General features: G+C 38.2%; 2 protein-coding genes across 2 annotated transcripts in view; both read left to right on the top strand.

The window, feature by feature from the left end:
• Nucleotides 1–3,902: 3,902 nt before the first annotated feature.
• pik3ap1 (phosphoinositide-3-kinase adaptor protein 1) lies at nt 3,903–14,879 on the top strand. The gene is made up of 17 exons (XM_063491650.1): nt 3,903–4,070; nt 4,860–5,285; nt 5,585–5,829; nt 6,036–6,180; nt 6,272–6,414; nt 6,514–6,646; nt 7,122–7,318; nt 7,409–7,586; nt 7,701–7,763; nt 7,855–8,109; nt 8,190–8,246; nt 9,337–9,530; nt 9,625–9,697; nt 9,888–10,055; nt 11,403–11,470; nt 12,295–12,395; nt 14,046–14,879. Exons 1-17 carry the CDS (start codon nt 4,040–4,042, stop codon nt 14,158–14,160), a joined length of 2,592 nt encoding a protein of 863 aa, XP_063347720.1. The 5' UTR covers nt 3,903–4,039; the 3' UTR covers nt 14,161–14,879.
• Nucleotides 14,880–15,993: 1,114 nt separating this feature from the next.
• Nucleotides 15,994–18,336, top strand: part of LOC134640339 (sorbin and SH3 domain-containing protein 1) — a 39,729-nt gene continuing 37,386 nt past the window's right edge. The window contains exon 1 of the mRNA XM_063492065.1: nt 15,994–16,095. The gene's annotated coding sequence lies outside the window, so the exon portion shown is untranslated. The remainder of the gene's footprint in view (nt 16,096–18,336) is intronic.

Below are 18,336 nucleotides of genomic sequence, written 5' to 3'. Positions count from 1 at the left end.
TTACAGAAACCGAGATTTTTATTTTCTTAGCCTGCTCGCTTCTCTTTTCGGCTGCGGAAAGCGAAAGGAAATAATGTTAGCTAGATCTGATGTGTTTATTCGAGACTTTTTTATTTTTTTGTTAGCATATTATTGTAGCTGCATAAACTAAAGAGGTAAGTCATTCCAGACAAAGTCTCCACAATCCACCTGTTAAAGACACAAAAAAATGCTAAAAACTGAATACGTGTGCACACCGTGCCAGAAGCCAATGAGCAAGACTCTAAAACTATTCTGTGATAGTTTTGGATTTCTCTCTCTCCATAAGCCTCTCATTGTGTTAGAGGACCTGCTTTGTACAAGTGCCTGCCAGCTGCTTACCAAATGAGGTTATAGTGTTTCCCTATCAACTGTAAATTTCAATAATTTGTTGGAGGGGCCTCTCACTGTCAGTTTTTATCATATTATCAATGACGACTCAATTTTCCTCTGCCACTCCATCTCAAGCACTGACCCCTGGCCCTATTACAGTCCTGTAATGAAGTGCAATGGAGTGGTAATTGGTCCACATTATACCAGATCAGGTAACATTAGACTTATTTTCTTATCACAATGAGCCCTGCTGGTGACTCTGAATGAGAAACCAAACACAGTTTCTTTCTTATGCAGGCTATCATCCAAATAACTTTTCAGCTAGAGACCCTTTCCCCATTTCAGTTTTCCATTTCAAGATTGCGCTCCGTGTCCTCAGACTGCGCTTTGTTTTCCCGTTTCCTCTATTTTAAAAGTCTCCCAAACAGCGTCTGAGGCAGTGCAGATATGAGGTAGAGCTTTCCCGAGATGGGGAAGTACAGTAAACGAGACGGTAACATGACCGTTATGTCTGCAATATTAGATGTACAGTGGTCTGCCTCCCCCTCACTCACTCCCCTCTGCTACAGCATCCTATCTTGGAGTTCTTAGTGCTCTCTAACACTGGTTCTGATTTTTTTAATGTTAATTTTATACATCTTTAGGAACACTGAAAATTCAGAACGGTTCGAACTTTAAAAGTGTGCTGCCATTAATATAAAGTCTACGTTTCATCATTCATTAAAAAAAAACAGCGTATTGGAAATGCTAACTTTCTACCCAGGAGACAGATTATATAGATTTCACTGAAATCAGATGCAATTTGATATCAGTTTTCTTTTACCTATTGCAGTAATTCATATTCCAAAAGTCTTTTAATTGATTAATGAATAAAATTAATTTAACTAAGAAGAAATTAATATGTTGTGTTTTCCTGTTAATAGTCAAGCACCCTGTTATTGTGAATCTATTGTAGACAGGGGTCAGACACACTGAAACTAAAATTCGCTGTTAGCTTGGTCAGTAGTAAGCTGGTCTGACTTACTCAGTGCCAGTGCAGCAGAGTATCACTCGGCTGTTGGTCCACGTCTGAACTTTTGTGCTACGAGAGGCAGGATGTCAGGTCTGTGCTGTGGCTGGCGCACTCTCTCTAGCAGGGTTGCTCTGTGCGCTGAAAACACACACAGGACTAAAAAGACAGGATATTGGATAACAAGGTTAAAACATAAGAGCAAAACTATTCTCTTATTAAACTCAGGCTGCAGGGATTTGATTTGAGCCACCTAATAGATAGTGGTTTCAAGGGAGCCCAAACAAAAGGTAACGGGCCGGTCATGCTTATGGTAGCTAATGGCAGATTTAAAAGAAATTAGGGGACTCTTTTTCTACAGGAAATTGTACTTAAAGACGGGTCATGGATCACCCTGCTCTTCACAGGCAGCTTCAGAAGTCAGAAAGTGAACTTTTGCTGTGGCCATTATAAGGTCTGCATCGCAGAAAGAGGCTAGAGCTGAAATAAACCTGACCGTATTGTTGGAGAATAGCAGTGTGAATTGATTTTGTCAATGAAATAATGTCTAGACAGGTGAAGACACTCTTGCTGACTGATTCTGTAATTACAATTAAAGCAACTTAGCCCTCAGTATGACCTATTTGTATGTGGGTTGGCCACCCCAGAGCCTGAACCTGAACCCATGGACTTTAAATCTTGTTAGTGTTGTACACACTCTTGTTTCTGCCTTCTACACTGAATTACTGTTTCTGTTTGCACATTTCAATAAATACCTGAAAACCTGAAGTGTACCCTACAACACTTTTAGCATGAAAGATGTTTTACAGGAAAAAAGAAAAACATTTAACTTCTATACATATCACCTGCATAATCTGTTGAGTCTCTTTTTGTTTGTGTAATTAACTAATTTTAATCTTATTTTTTAGAGGTCAGTGAATTCAGATTGCTGACACTGAATCATTGTTATAGTCATCTCCACATTGGCAGTTCAAGGCCAGGTGCAGTTATTTTCATATCTATAAAATGTGGTGCATTACAAACAGTGAATATTTAGTCTGCAGCTGACCCCAGTCTATCGTAATACCACAGACCTAAGTTTTTAAATCTTATGTACATGTTTGTAAAATGTGCATCACATTTATTTATTTTTGAAAATATACATAATTTCACATTTTTATTTTGGATTCACTGTCAAACTTTTTTTTTTTTTTTTTTTCAAATTGATCCACCAATGGTCTTATGACTGCAAATATCTCTGCCAAATAAGAAGCACATAGCAAATAAGCATTATTGTTAAAGGCTCATACAGCTATTTATTTTAATTTTTTGATTGTCTGTATCTGGAAACTATCTCTATGACTTGTGCCAAACTCACCACAGTCTTTTTAACCAAGTACACATCTATGCCTATAGGCAAAATGATAGGTGAACAACAATCTAATGTTAAGTTAGTGTCTTCTGCCCTCTAGTGGTTGTGTCAGTGTGGTACCATGTGTTGCAAATAGTTGACATTCATGGGGGAACTGGAACTTCAAATACTGAGTAACAGTTACACCAAACATGTGATTCATTATGATCAGTGACTGATTCACGTTTGTCATATGCTTTCTGTTTTACTTAAGAAATATTTAGCATGTGGCTGTATGAGGATGTACCCTGTGTGTGTCAGCATTTGAGCACACAAGTAATTTTGTAAGGCTGAATTGTGTTAGAACTTCACATTCATCCTTCACATGTCTGTGTAATGACGCCAGCAATGAAAGCTTTCAGTTTTGCACTTTCAGTGTTGCTTTAAGGTGTCACAGTATCACAGAACAACACATTTTTAAGGTGTGCATCACTTTTTGCAGAAGTTGGCACTTTAGTCTTATGCATGTTAAAGTTAACTGCAACACAGAAACGATGTGTTTACAGTAGTAAGTCTTACTAGTAAGTAAGTTTTATTGGCCACAAATGTATAGCATTAGCTCTGATGTTAGCCCCACTGTAGAGTCAGTGCTACTCTTTTGAGGTAAGCATGTTCATTTATAAGAATTGTAATTTTACACAATCACTCTGACCTTAAAACTCTCTAGACAGACAGCACCTTGGTAAGGAAGTGAAAAAACAGAAGAAGGATGTGGCTCATAACAGGTGAATTGATGTTTTCCTGTGTGTGTGTGTGTGTGTGTGTGTGTGTGTTTGTGTGCGTTTGTGTGCGTGGGTGTACAGTCTTCACGAAAACCAAGAACAAAGGCGAATCTAAAGTGTCGCCTACATAAAAGACATCAAGTGGTTTTGTGTCGTTTCTGCATTTCCCAAAATTCAACACATCAAATTCTTAGCTAAGCCCTCGTTATCTTCATTTGTGTTTCATCTATAGAATATTTTGCTGTTTACAACATACAGATATACACAAAGCAGCCAAAAACAAATGTAACTGCCGACGTGTTGCACATTCTGTCATGACAGTGGTGCGTTTCTCACTTCTTCAACTGTTTCAGGAAGTAGGGCAGAGTCACCAAAATCAGGAAACTAAGTGTTGCTATTAATACCGCTGAGCAACGAGCTGTAGCTGGTGAAAGCTAATGTAGTCTCAGCTGATGAGAACAGAAGCATCAGTAAACTTCATCGAACTGAAGAGAAACATTTGGGCAAATGATGATCCTTTTGAGGTGATTTATTTATTTATTTATTTGACTTTGAGGCTTCAAGACCATGGGAGATCCCATCTCAAGCACTGAATCAGGTAATACGACCCGTCGTGTGTACCTTTTTTTTCACCAGCTAGTTAGTGCTACAGTTTACAAGATGAACTGAAACCTTCATTATTAACAGCATAGTTTACTCTTTTGCATTGTTTTACTTTGAAATGATGTGTTCATTTAAATTGAGTTTCATTTACCAGAAAATTCAAGGCAAACTGTTTTCTCCGCTTTAAAAAGAGGAAGCAAGCATCTTAGGCGTCCTGTATGGTTGATTTGAATTAATGTAGTATTTCCCACACATGTAAAGTTAAATCATTCATGTTATCGGTCCTTTAATAAAACGATGTAAGGTCTCACTGCCCTGTCATTAGTGAGCTACTCCGATGAAGTGAATGCTTGTGTTGGTGCTCTTTCCTAGTTAGCGTGTACAGAGGTGAGCTTGACCTGATTAAACACTGTAATGAGTCAAACAAAATTACTCTGACCAGTGTTGACACAGCGCAATGTTTGTACAACGTCTTGTTGGCTCTGCAGTGAAATATCAAACAGATCAGACATTCATTCTCCAGCCACAGTCACCTTGACATTCCACAGCAGGACAGCTGGTACGTTGTGGAGCATTTCCACGGCAAACACAATCTGCTGCAACAAGGAACTCAGCACATAATATTGCTAGTGTCATGTCATTAATGTATTTTGAGCAGAACTGTGATTCACTGTGTGCAGTGAGGCTGGGTCAGGAGGTTTTATGCTTTGGATACCTGCTTTGGAGAGTGTTTGCATACATCTCTTAAGCGTACAATCACACTGTAATGCGTTGTGTTTTTCAGCACATCCTGAATCCTTCTCAAGATATGAGCTGTTAATTCTGCACACCACTGACGCACAGGAATGGGCGTCATATTTGCACCAGATTTTGAAAAGTTCTCGCAAATTCCACAAAAGGTCCATTTTGCTATATGCGATCAGCACAGCCGATGAGCTCCACGGATATAATTTTGAATATTTCCAAAGCTGCAAGAGCATCGTGCTGCTCCTCACAGGGGTTTTCCTTGACATCCTCTGTGACCACGAACTACAGGAGGCACTTCAGAGAATTCTCTATCCTCCTCACCGAGTGGTGGCGTTTTTATGTGGCGTGTCTGAGGACGAACTATTGACAAAATTTTTCCAAGACTGGCCAAGCTGGAGGAAGCTCTACGCAGAGGATGAGCCTGCTGTTTATGTTTCTACCATTTTGGAAGCAATAGCCGACAGTATGTAAAATGTTCTTATTTGTACTGTGTTTTTGATGCCCAGAAAGCAATTAATTCAGTTTTTACTGCACCCACAAAGAATAGGATATTAAATAAAATAACAATTGTCAGTTATCTTAAAGCTGGAACATAAAACAGAAACTCTCAGTGAGAAAGTTGGATGTGCTTTAGTGACACTATCTGAATAACTAAAAGAAGGCGATTTCATCTAGACAGATGTTAAAATTGTGTAATTTGTAGAAATTTAAAGGGAAAATAAAGACTTTTTGTAATACATTCGATTTCTTTTTAATTTAAAGGCAGAAGAGTGGAGCTTGAACATGAGAGTGAAGTTCCTGCAGCCCTAGATGATGTGTACGTCTTACCAGCTTTAGATGAAAATCCTAGCACTGATGAAACAGAGGAAGTGGTGACAGAAGAGTATGAAGAAAATGTCCCGAAGGATGAAGAGCCTGCGAACGCAGTAATATCAGCAAGTCAGGAAATAACTTCACCCACGCACATTACCTGTCTCACTGTGCAACCAAACAGAGTTCTGTGTGGGGTAAGTAATTGCACAAGAGCTGCATCAAATGTAATGTTTGTTTGGTTCATCGAAATACATCCAGTTTTCTGTATGACAGGTACACAGAGATACATTTACCATTTACACTGATCTTCTAGTGTTTAGCTGAGCTAAAGGAAGTTCTTGATATCAGTAAAATATTACCAACACGCCAATTTTATTCCAGTTTTCCATTTTTCTTTTAGAAACAGGAGACACTTTTTATCATTTTCAAAGAGAAAATAGATGATGATTCGGATCCAGAGGTGGAGTTTTCATCTGAAAATGTACCTGCAAAAAGGGTACCAGGCACCGTGGAGAATGAATACACCATAAGTGTTACTGCACCTGGCAAGTATCTGTAGGAAGTCAGAGGACTTTTATGTTGAAAGCTTTAATTTGAAATCACCGTAATTGTTAATTTGCTCTCTTTTTCATTTAGATATGCATGCTGGAATTGTATCCCTTACTATGCACACTGGCCAGTCGTCTGTCAGCCTGACTCCTGTTACGTATTACACCAGCATGGGTGAAGTCAGTCGGTATCTTGAAAATGCTACAGATCCTGTTAACTTCATCTGCCAGGTGAGACATTATTTAGTGCTTTAAATAGTATCATTGTGCTAGATTAATGTTGTAAAAGCTTGTGTAAGCTTTATATATTTATTTATTTTGAACATCCAGGCATTCAACATAACAGCCAGTGCAACAGAATCACTGGACAGCATGCTGTCTGACTCTTTAAAATCCAAGATCCCTTCAACTGGTCTTCAGCTGTTTGGAATCAGACAGATTGAGGAAGACAATATGTCAGCATGTAAGTTTAACACATGATTTATTTGGTGTTGGGCGAGTCAGCTAAAAAAAACTTGTAGAAGACTTCCTGTTATCACACATACATTATATGGAGAAAAGTTCTGGGCCACCTACATGTTACACTTACAGGAGGTGCTCGGTCATGGAAACCGACCCATAAAGCTCCTGGCGCAGTTTGTGGCCAGATGTGAATGCCAGTGGAGGCTTGGAACTTACCGCTACTCACCGCTGCTTTAGATAGCTACAAAAGTTGGTGACTTTTATACACTGTAGACCTTAGCTCTCAGCCACCCTGCTCTACATCTTTACGTGGTCCACCACTTTGAGGCGAATTTGCTGTGGTTCCCAAATGCTTCCACTTTGCAATAACACCATTAACAGTTCTCATTTAAATTCAAAGATTATGATAAAAAGCAGAAAGTGGGAGCAGCTGATATATAACTGGTTCTATCTGTTTGGCTTTTTGTGGGCTTCAGATCAGCGGAATGAGGAGCTTCCTACTTTACTCCACTTTGCAGCTAAGTATGGCCTGAAGAAGCTGACCACCATTCTGCTTCAGTGTCCTGGAGCTTTGCAGGCTTACAGTGTGATGAACAAGAATGGAGACTACCCAAACACGCTTGCAGAGAAGAGTGGTTTTAATGATCTCAGGCAGTTCATGGATGAATTTGTTGTAAGTCCACAGAGAAAAGCTTTTCAATTCTTTGCATTTTCACGAATTGTACTTAGTCTCTGGTTGTCTTTTGAATTTAAACAAATCCAGGAGACTGCAGACTTGCTCAAGTGTCACTTTGAGGACACTATCAACACAGACGAGAGTGCAGAGGTATATGAGTTGATGTCCACTAACTCTCAAGATATCATGATGAAATACTCGGGTTGCTCAGAGGATATATATGAGTCGATGCTGGGGATCGACCCTGAATGTGCAGAGGATTTATGTAAGTATCGCATTATTTTATTTATTGTTCCAACAATAATTCATACAGCAAAACTGGGAGCAGCAGATGATGATGGTGCTGTATTGTTTCTTTCTGGGGGGTTTTTTTTTCAAGATGAGGTGATGACTGCAGTAGATGAGAACCCTGAGGAAGCTATGCTTCGGAAGTTCTTTCAAGGTATACTTTTGAAATTTTAAATAATTTCCTTAAATAATATTGCATCCTGTATGGCATTGAGTGTTTCATGTGGTTACACTCTTACCTTCAGCAAAACCAAATGCCACTGAAGTCAAGGAGGACAATGAACCTCTTCAAAGTGAGGAAGAGGAAAAAGTTGATCATAATAGCTTAGATGAAATTGAGGAAGAGGAAGATCCATACAACCTCTGTCCAGAGGATATCTACGATACTGTGGATGCAAATAGTACTTACAACCCAGTAGTCCTGAACCGTCCACCAGCCCCTATCCCCAGGCCTGAGCATAACACTGAGCTTGAAAAGTCTATGACGTACATTTCTAGAGGTATGGTGCAGTCTGATTTTTATTTATTACACTAGATTTCACAAATGTGTCAAAAATATGTAACTTTTATTTTTTGATAGTATTTTCAGATAAAGGTACATCTGAGGATAAAGCAAAGGACATGGGATATCATGCAGGTAAATCCCAATAAAAATTATTTTCTTTTCATTTAATCATTATAGTCTGTTATGCTTCTGTTTTCTCTTTTTTTCACTTATATAAAGCTAGTTTAAAACTGATCATGGTTTCATTTGGTAAACCGCTTTTGAAAAAGTGCCTTTATTTTATCTGCATCTTGATTACTTATCATCAGTCTTGTACAGTGCTGTAGCATGTTTCTGTGAGGCACGGGGCTTTTAATACTACCACATTGGTCAAAACCAGTAACCTTTGTAGTTGACTCAGTGGTTACAGCTAATTGTGCGTTGGGGGAATTTTTGGTGTCAGAGTGTGTAGCTGACTGAGAACAAATGTTCATGTGATCTTCTGACGTTAGTAGGCCCTTTTGACAGCAGACACTTAAATGTGATACGGGAAGAGCAAAAATGTACGTGGCCCGTACGGCAGAAGCGTTCTTGTTTATCGCACCTCATTTGAATATTTAACTGTAAATGGTAAAAATGAAAGTGAAGTTGAAACCTTGAGCAAACCCCAGCTGACAGGAAGTAAGGTGCAGCCTGGGCTAGTTACCAGTTCATTGCACATTTACAACCAGCTTAGAGTTGCCTATTTACATAACATGCGTGTATCTGGGAGCCCCCAAAGGCACTGGGTGCTCATACAGACACAGGAAGAACAACTTTTTTGCAGTGACATGTCAATTACATCCTCTGGTATTATCGTCTTTTATTATTATACTGCATTAGGATTGGTTAGCTGTGTGCACTGATTATGGATCTGATTTTAAGCTGGCTCATCATAAATAAAAATACAGTACTGTTATCGAACTATTGTCATCAACACATAAAAAGAGGTCTTATTTTTGTTTTTGTGATTTTTTAGTTTTTAGAATTTAGTAGTTGTTTATATTTACGTCAGAAATGTAAAGACATTTAAAATTTAAAATAATAAAAAATATTAGTGAGCTTGCTCTCGCACCCATATTACCATTATACACCAAACTATTGTAAGACTTTCATGAAACTAATACAATATTTTATGTTCCAAAGTTTTTCTGCTTATAAATTAATAATAGAATAAATTATACACTATTTTCCTCCCATTCAGCTCGGCCTGTAGTGGAAGCCCCCACACCTGCATATGATCCTTACGCTGGGATGAAGACCCCTGGGCAGAGGCAGCTCATATCTCTGCAAGAGAGGGTAAAAGTAGGAGAAATTACTGTGGACGAAGCAGTCCAAGAGTTTAAGGCTTGGCAGTTTGATCATGAGCGGAGGGCAAACTCCATACGCTATCAGCAGGTAGATCTAATGTTCAAACTTTGTGGTTTTCTAAGGAGTTCATAGTGGGTTAAGCAATAAAAGTAATGCCTGTGTTTCCTTTTTCTTACTTGAGGAAAATCTGAAGAAATTACGAAACAGCATCACCAGACGTCACAAAGAGAGAGAGAAGACAGGAAAGGAACTTGGTAAAATTATTTATGTTCTCATTTGGAATCAGATCAGGTTAACGCAGCTTTAACACATTGTATACCTTCCGCTGTTTATACGTTGATTATGTAATACTGTTAGGATTCATTGGTGAGAAACACATATTGAAAAATAGCATGCCATTGCTGTCAGAAAAGCTTATCTTCTTAATCTGGTCTTTTCCCGTAGAGTATGAGATAAGTGCACCCCTTCAGAGAAACTCATTCTGGGGCACCAGTGTGACATTAGAGTGTGCTGTGTATGAGTCGACACCCAGAGCGACGGCTCCGCCTCCTCCTGTGGCTCAGGTGATCCAGAGAGGCAGCTGGAAGACAGGTAGCACATCCAGCACATCGAGTGAGTCCAAATGCTTATCTTTACTTTCTGCTTTTATCAAGTACTAAACAAAAAGACTTAAAGGTTTCGGTCTTTCTTCTTTGTGTGGCTTACATATGTGTAAATTATACACATATGTAAGTCACTGAAAAAGTGATGTGCTTGTAGTCTGACTTCCTGCCTCCATTTTTGAGTTGGAGAGAGAGGTATGTTTGAGCGCCAGATCTGATCATTCTGTCTTTTCTATGCGTCAATTTTAGCTGTGGTTGAAGGAAAAAGTGCTAGATGGGATCATTAGAATATTCACGTAGATGGTACGAGGCAGTGTTACTAATAAACCAGCGTTTAATTAGATCCTGGACAGAGCAGACCTTGCTGAAAAATTATTTATATCAAAACAGAAATTCAACACGTCAGTCACAGTTTTTCAAAGAAAAGAAAGGGTGCCATGTTTGCTCAGTGGGTAAGCAGGCAACCACATGCTGCACGGCAAGAGAGCCGCGGGGCGGGTTTGAGTCCGACCCGTGGCCCTGCTGTGTGTTTTCTCCCGTTGCGGGCAAATAAAGGCAAAATTTATTTTAGTCTCACATTTTTTTAAAATCTTAATTGAGATCTCATTTTAAAAGTTTTCATTAAAATTATATACTAAAACAGAATCCCTAACATAGGTCCACAAGAAATAAAGTAGTCAGATTATTGAAATATTAGGTTAATTTTAATAAACAGACTTTTTCTGTATGATAAAGTTACATGACTCTAGTGATTTTGTTACTGCTGTTCAGACACTTTTTCAGGCATACTTAATGTTCTCGAATGTCAGTGTATGTATTTTATTTGACTTTGTTATTATTATTTCCCATCTTTGTAGTTTTGTTGTACATAAAGGATGAGACGTTTTGTGAAACTTTATTTGTGTTTTTACACGAAGAAAACCATTTTTTTAGTTTGTTTAATTAGCCCACAAATGCAAAAGTATTTTAAGGTTTAAATTAATGTTTAATTTTGCTGTAGTAGATGTTTTATTTTTCTGTTTTTTTTAAAAAAGCAAGCATTTGCACATAAATTTCAAAAGGGGCAAGCAGTTTCCTTTCAAAAACACTGATAACATTAACGGATTTAAAGAATGGCTTGCTATACTGCTTCATGATTACTTTAAGTCTGTAATGGTGGTATGCATATGAGCTGCGTCTCTGTCTTGCTCTGATTGTTCATACACCTTCTTGCAGACATCTTGTATAATAGTGTCAAGGCCTAAAACATATTTTACCCACATTTAGCGAAGTGGTCTTACAACATAATTCACCACAAGCACTAACCTCAGAGATACTTGGAATCACGTGTTTTATTTTTGCTTCTTGTTGTCATCAGGCACCGAAAGCAACAGACTCAGCACACACAGCACCTTTAGCTACAGCAGCGGTACAGAACCTGACGAGGTGAGCTTGATTTAACAATAGGTACAAGTGCATCTTCAAGGCACGTGGAAACTGCAAGGTTCACACAGAAATGCATTTGCACGAGTTATAGCTAGCTGTTTCTTCCTTCTTACTTTTTATAACCCAAATTAAAACTTCCCTTTCTCTTCTGATGCTGCATGTGTCTGACGTCTATACAATATGACTGCATGCGCAGTAGAGAGGTAGAAAAAAAGAGGTAGAAAGTCTAGTGTTTAGTTTTGTTTTATTTTGCTCTCTTACTTCAGCTTTTCATTTCCTAAAATACCTTCCAGACACTATTTAAATGTATCTTCTATAAATGTGTGTTCTTTACTGAAGCAGATTCTATATCATTTTCATTAGCGTTTACTGTCTGTCATCATGATTGAAGAAAAAGTACAGAGCTGAAGGAGATGTGGGGCACAGGCAGACAAAGAATCTCTTAGATTTTGGTGCAAATTCTGTCCTTCTTTTAATGCAAGATGGGTAAGATGAGTATTCCCTGTCTGTTGTTAAAAGACTCAAACTGCAAGACCCATCTTGGTAGCCTGACTGACACTGCTTAATGACTTCCTCAGGGTGTTATTAAAACAATGATCTTTTATTCTCCAGACCAACAAAACAACAACTGTCATCTTTGTGTGTTTAGCTGAAAATCTGGGAGTTCTTGACAGTTTCAGTAGATGACTGTGTAACTGTAACAGTAACTGTGACAATGTTAGCTTTTTCATTAACTGATTCAGCTGTTAAACTAGAGCTTTAGGCTGTTTTATTTTGAATTATTTCAAGTGTGGCCACATATATATGTCATTGTATTTTTAAAGGACTCAATAGAAAGTTTCCCTCCTCCACCACGACCGCCACGGCCAGGCAGTGCTGCACCTTCCATTCCTCCACCGAGGATTCCTCCACGGAACCCAGAAAGGTCAGTCTAGAGAACAGCGATTCAGATTACTGAAGTGAAAGCAGAACCATGCAGTACTGAGCACTATGCGACATCAGGTATAGGAATAAACAACGTAAAGTAGCAAATACACTGTACGGTTACGTGAAGGTGCCTAGCAGCAATCATAACTGTGTTAGAGTATGACAGAAAGACTGGGAGCACGTAAAAAAAAATCTATAAGCAGCACTGAGTGAAACAGAAAAATGTAAAAGAGGAAATGTTCACCCACCACTAATTCGCAGCTGTGCGTTTCAGAGGAAGCCAGAGCGAGAAAGTGATCAAGATACTGATGCTTATACTCTGTAAACACACAAATAACTTCCACACACAGAGGTGAGACCACTTATAGTGAGACCACTTAAAAATAAAAAAGATGAAAGTGACTGAAGTGGGTAGCAAGAGCTGCCGTAAATTCCTGAGAACCTGTGAAACGCTGCAGATCCTTTTTACTGATAAATGCCCTTCTGTGTCTCTTATCTCTTTAAAAAAAAAAAAGAATCTGGGTAGCAGTACAATGTATCTCTAAAATCTGATAAACAATCAGCTTGTTTAGCTTTCTGACATGATGCGTATATTATATATTATATTATACTTTAAATATCTACATAATACTTCTCATTCATTCAGTAATTGTGTGTGATGAGTTTTAATTACTGTTAGTGGGTAAATACAACATTTGTGTGCTGTTAAAAAAACCACTCAAGAGTTAGCAAAATTGGTTTAAGTACACAGACTTTTAAGTAATTTGACATCCACAGACTGACATTAAATTATTCAGTTTTTAAAGAATAAATAAAAGAAATGAACAAACACCTACACCATGACAAGTATGTGTGAGCTGCTACATAGAGTATACTAAATTCTTTGTGCGTGGGTTTAATTTGTTCTCATTGCATGGCACTGTGATCTTATCAAGAGTTTTTCTTAGCATCTGAGTGTCTGAAGGTTAGATGATCAAAAAGATATTTGTCTTGGGAACATGTAAATGAGAAGTTACGGTATGAAGGGTGATGGAGTGCAAAGTGTTTGAATATAAAACAACCAAATGAACTTAGTAAATTGATACAAACGCGCAACAGCTCAACTTGTGTGTGCGCTAACATTAGCTAACTTTAGCTAAAAACCTAGCTAAATGTAAAACTGCTTAATGTTTCTTTAATGGGCTGTAACTTAAAGAATTATTGATTTCGTTAAAAATATTAATAATTCAGTTTATTATTCCACCTACATAACTAAATAAGATGATGGCTAAATTCAGTAATGATAGAAAAAAATAACATGCTTTGACATTAACTAGCTCTGGATAAGAGCTGTGACCACTATCAGAGAGTTCATGTACTGTAGTTCCTAAAACATGCAGTTTATTAAAGTATTGAAATCAGCTATTTTAAACCAGTGAATGAGTGATTCTTGTACAGTTCATATTTCCCGAATGTAGGGTGTCAGATAAGTAAATGATACAGAACTGTGTCTGAAATGTTATCTTTGCATCTTCTTTTCAAGTTTTGTTTTTCTCACGCATAATTTTAAGAAATTGAACGTCACAGTTTACGCACCCTTTACTGTATACCGTCTCTACTGTTACAGTGCAAATAACCTTCCTATACAGTAACAGTGTGTTTCCTGCAGGGTGACAGAGATGGTGCATGAGCGTTACATATCCTGCCCGACACGAATACTTCCTCAAAGACCTTCTTACAGGCCAACTGACTCAGCACCTCCTGTACCTCGCAGACATCGATGAGAGCCGCACATCTTCACTTTTACTGAATTTGGTCTCTCAAGTTGTAAGTTATTTATTGTGTAAGAGGGATAGAGAAGGTAATGTGTAGCTGTAAAACAATTTGTGTGTGAGTTCACCAAACCATACAAATCCATTTCTCATGACTGTGCCTGTGATCCATGTGTGATATGTTTCCGCTGTATTTGCTATGGTATGTCTTTACTGTAAAAAATATCGTAAAAGTAAGTTTGTAGTTGTAAATAAATGTGAGATTTTCAAAGAATATAATTGTAATAAATATTAAGTATCCTAATGAAAATCATAATAGTAGAGGCGTATTAATTTCTTTTTGTTATGGGTTTAAATTTTGATATATTAGAATAGCAAACATTTGCTTTTCTTGATATTCTAATTATAATATTTCAGTGTGTTCAATCTCCTGTTGTGTAATTTAACTGAAAAGTGACATTAATGCTGCTCCGTTTACCAGATAAATATGTGATATTTTTGCCTGTGCTAATTATGAGTTTTGTGGTATTCTACTTACTTTACCTAAATTCCTGTTACCCACCTACAGCTTAGTGACTTACAGTTTAGCTGTGATGTTTGTACAGTATCGTTCTTAAACTGAGTCATGAATGGAGTGGGAAATGTTTTTAAAGAAGTCAGACAGTTTTGTTGTGTATCAGACTTCATGTAATTTTTTAAACATGACAAAATGGTGATTAAAAAATATATGTTTTAGCTGGGTAAGTACAACGCAGCCGCTGTTCATTTATTAAGTTGTGATATACCATTTGGTCACTGGATGGTGCTTCACATCTTCTGTTACCCTCTAAAGGTATACTTCAGCTTATATTTACATATTTTTATGTATGTAAAAACCTTTTACTTGATATTATCAAATGAGTCAAATTAACATAGTGTTATGAATATAAATGAACCCTAAAATAGATCATTTTAAATGCTTTGAGGAGAGAAATGTACAAAGTGCGATGGAGTGTAGACAGCTGGGACTTGTGGCCAGAACTTTCAAAGTAAAATCTTTACTGTTGTAAAAACGTCAAATACAGTACTCTACAAAAGTATTAAGCCACCCCTACTGCAACTGCCCTATTATTATGCTAAGCTTACAGCTATTTAACTTATTCCATAATAAACTGTATTTGTAACAAGTGGATAACAGTAGTGAATATGAATATTATTCTACTATTAACAGCATAGTTATTTGGTGAAATTTTTTTTTTGATTGATCGATAGTTACATAGTACTATGCAAAAGTCTTGAGAACATCCCTTATTTTCTAATATTTTGCTAGAAAAATGGGAATTAAAAGTCATTAAAGTCATTTATTGAGGCATACACATTTAGACAGTTCTAATTAGTTTCAAAGTTAATATTCAATATGACAATGTTTATTCTTAAATGCAGCTGGAAATCCATTAGACAAGCTTTCTTGTCATTTTTTTAAGTAGTTTTCAGGAATAGTTCAAAGCTCTCCTTTGGATGTTGTCTCTTTTGTTCTTTTCTCAGACTAAATGAGCCCACACTGCTTCTGTAATGTTGTGTTCCGGGCTCTGTCGAGGCCAATCCATCAATCCATGACTGACATATAAAGGAATTAAATAGAAAGGTGGATAAACAGCTAGATCTATCCAGATGCTTAATATTTCCCAGCTATCTACCCAGCGCAACAGACTTACAAAGTCAGCAGTTGAACTTTTTTCTTCCCCCTTCATGTTAATTCCATTTTGAAGCGACTAGCTTCAGGCTTTTATTGTGAAAGGAGAGGTCTTCGCGCTCGGTGGGTGAGCAGGGCGCCGGTGTTGACGCAGTTGAAACCGGTGAGTGTGAAGCGCTGACAGGACGCTGGTGGAGAGCAGCTGTCGCAAAGAGCTCAGTGAAGTGTGTCTGTCTGCATCAGCGAGCACAACGCTGGATTACCATCACAGAGAGGTGAGCGTACCTGCTCGTTACAGCTGCACGTCTCTGAAGCCCTTCTTTAAGGTTTTCTCTTAAAAGAAAGGTTCTTATTATCAGGGCATGAACACTTTATTTTTATTTCCCACTGGCTCTGTTAACAGCTGACTTGGGAGTTGTTAAGGTGTGATGCAAAGCCAGTACTGCACAATGTATTTCATATTAATTACAGAGTCTGCTACGTGAGTTTATCAAAGGTTAGCAAATATGAATGCTTCTGTGAGTCAGTCGGTTTTGATTTTGCATCTCAGCAGATGGGGGCTCTGGCTGTGGGACAGTTGCTGCAGTAAAGGCAGATCCATACAGTGGGAATGCGTCCCGCCATGGGTGCCGCACTCTGAAGCTGAATGCGAGAAGAAAAAACCTAAATCCTTAATCTGAAAATTAAAGGATTGCTGGCTGTATAACACTGCTGAATAACATTTGTGTATCTATTTATTTATTTTAAGACAAATCCGATCCCGTGCGTTGGTTTCTTTAAGTTGGATGGCGGCGGTTGTCATCGTGAGTCATAGGGGGGCAGACTTCAGGCTACTCTACATGCATACAGTAGGGCTGTGACATCAAGACCATCCACTTAATGGAATGCATATTATGCGGCATGGAGATGTTGGGAGCTGTTCACTGTACAGTGTGATCAAACTAAACTGTTATCTTTGTTTTGGAGATATTCTTGATAGGAGGTTGATTTGGTAGGACCGTTATCATTTTCCACTCCTTATTCCAGGGACATCTTTGTGAGCATGACTAACTTAGCACCTGTGTTATGTAACTGCACAATATTAAAAGTGTGGGTATTCTTTGTGTTGACACAAGGACCTGAATGTTGGGCTATATGTCAAACAGGTCTGTCTGAAGACTCACGCAGAACAGCATGTGATATGAACAACTGCTTGGCGGCACAACTGTGGCCACACACAGACTCACAGACTGTAACAAACACCTCCGTCTTGTCCACATCTTAACTGGGATTTTCTTTAAGTCACACTAAACACGCCACTGGGAAGGATTGTATGAAGGCAAAACTGACATTGGTCACTATGGTTGTATGTAATTTTTTATAATATGCATTTTTCATTGTTGTTGTCATGGAATTCTAAAGAATTACAGAGGCATCTTTGCGTGATGTCTACCTGCCAGTTTAGCTACAATTTGGGAAAACAATCCTGCCGTTTCCTATTTTAACTGAAGATCTAAGATTGGAGCTTTCTATAATACATAAGACGCCTACTTGTGAAACTCTACAGATCCCCCGTCTCAGCCTTTATTCACATTTTTACCCCCGAGTAACATGAGTCTAAACAGGCGTGATAAAATATTAACCCTTGCACAAATAATTCATCAAACCGCTCCAAGGACAGGGGGAAAGCATTCAGACGGATTTTACGCCAAACCACCTGTTTCAGTGTTTTGCTGTGTAGCTGCCACGCTCTGAAAATAACCCAGTCACTTGTGTTCGTCTTATCATGTGGACTTGTTGGACGTGGTTAATGGAGATATTCAGTTATCTAAGCGTTGTTTACAGAGAAAGATCAGGAAATCCATTAGCTTCCCACATGTCCTTACTACAAGTAAGAGGACCTGTGGCTGTTTACACAGGGATTTTGATAGGTGTGTACATATAACACATCAGTCACATGTTTGGTAGGAGCTCACCCAGGAGCCATTTACTTAGGCAGGGAGCAGACGTACCCTTATGACATTTTGCAGGTTCTGTTGTGCAATTAAAGCAAGATGAAAGTGATCTATGTGAAGGAAAATTTTTGTTATGTTCTGAAAGATTGAACACATGACTGTATTGACTTTTACTTCAACAGTAAATTTGGATGATTTGCAAAGGAATGCTTTCCCTCCCCGATTTAAAACATATATTTATAGAGAGAGATACAGTCATTCATCAGGTGTTTTAGTGTATCTAAACAGGAGGATAGAGTGCACAATTCAAAGAATATTCAAACAGAGTGTAAAGTTTGCAGCCTGCATTAATTTTAGCTGCAACGTGTATGCTTGAATTTTTCCATTTACAGAATAGCATCCACCACTGAGGAAGGACAAGTCCAGCTGGTACGTAAAGAAGCAGTGCACATCGTGTTTCTGTATCCAAAAAAGCCGATACAGAACTGATTGATCTGCACACCAAACAGCTGCCTGATCTGTGCAACTTCTCGAGCACGGGGCTCTTCGTTTAGTATGAACCCAGCACGGTTGTTAATATTT

This window comes from Pelmatolapia mariae, linkage group LG13, assembly GCF_036321145.2.
Source record: "Pelmatolapia mariae isolate MD_Pm_ZW linkage group LG13, Pm_UMD_F_2, whole genome shotgun sequence".
Taxonomy (NCBI): Eukaryota; Metazoa; Chordata; class Actinopteri; order Cichliformes; family Cichlidae; genus Pelmatolapia; species Pelmatolapia mariae.
The sequence above is the reverse complement of the archived record's forward strand: the minus strand, read 5'-3'. Positions and strand labels throughout refer to the sequence as shown.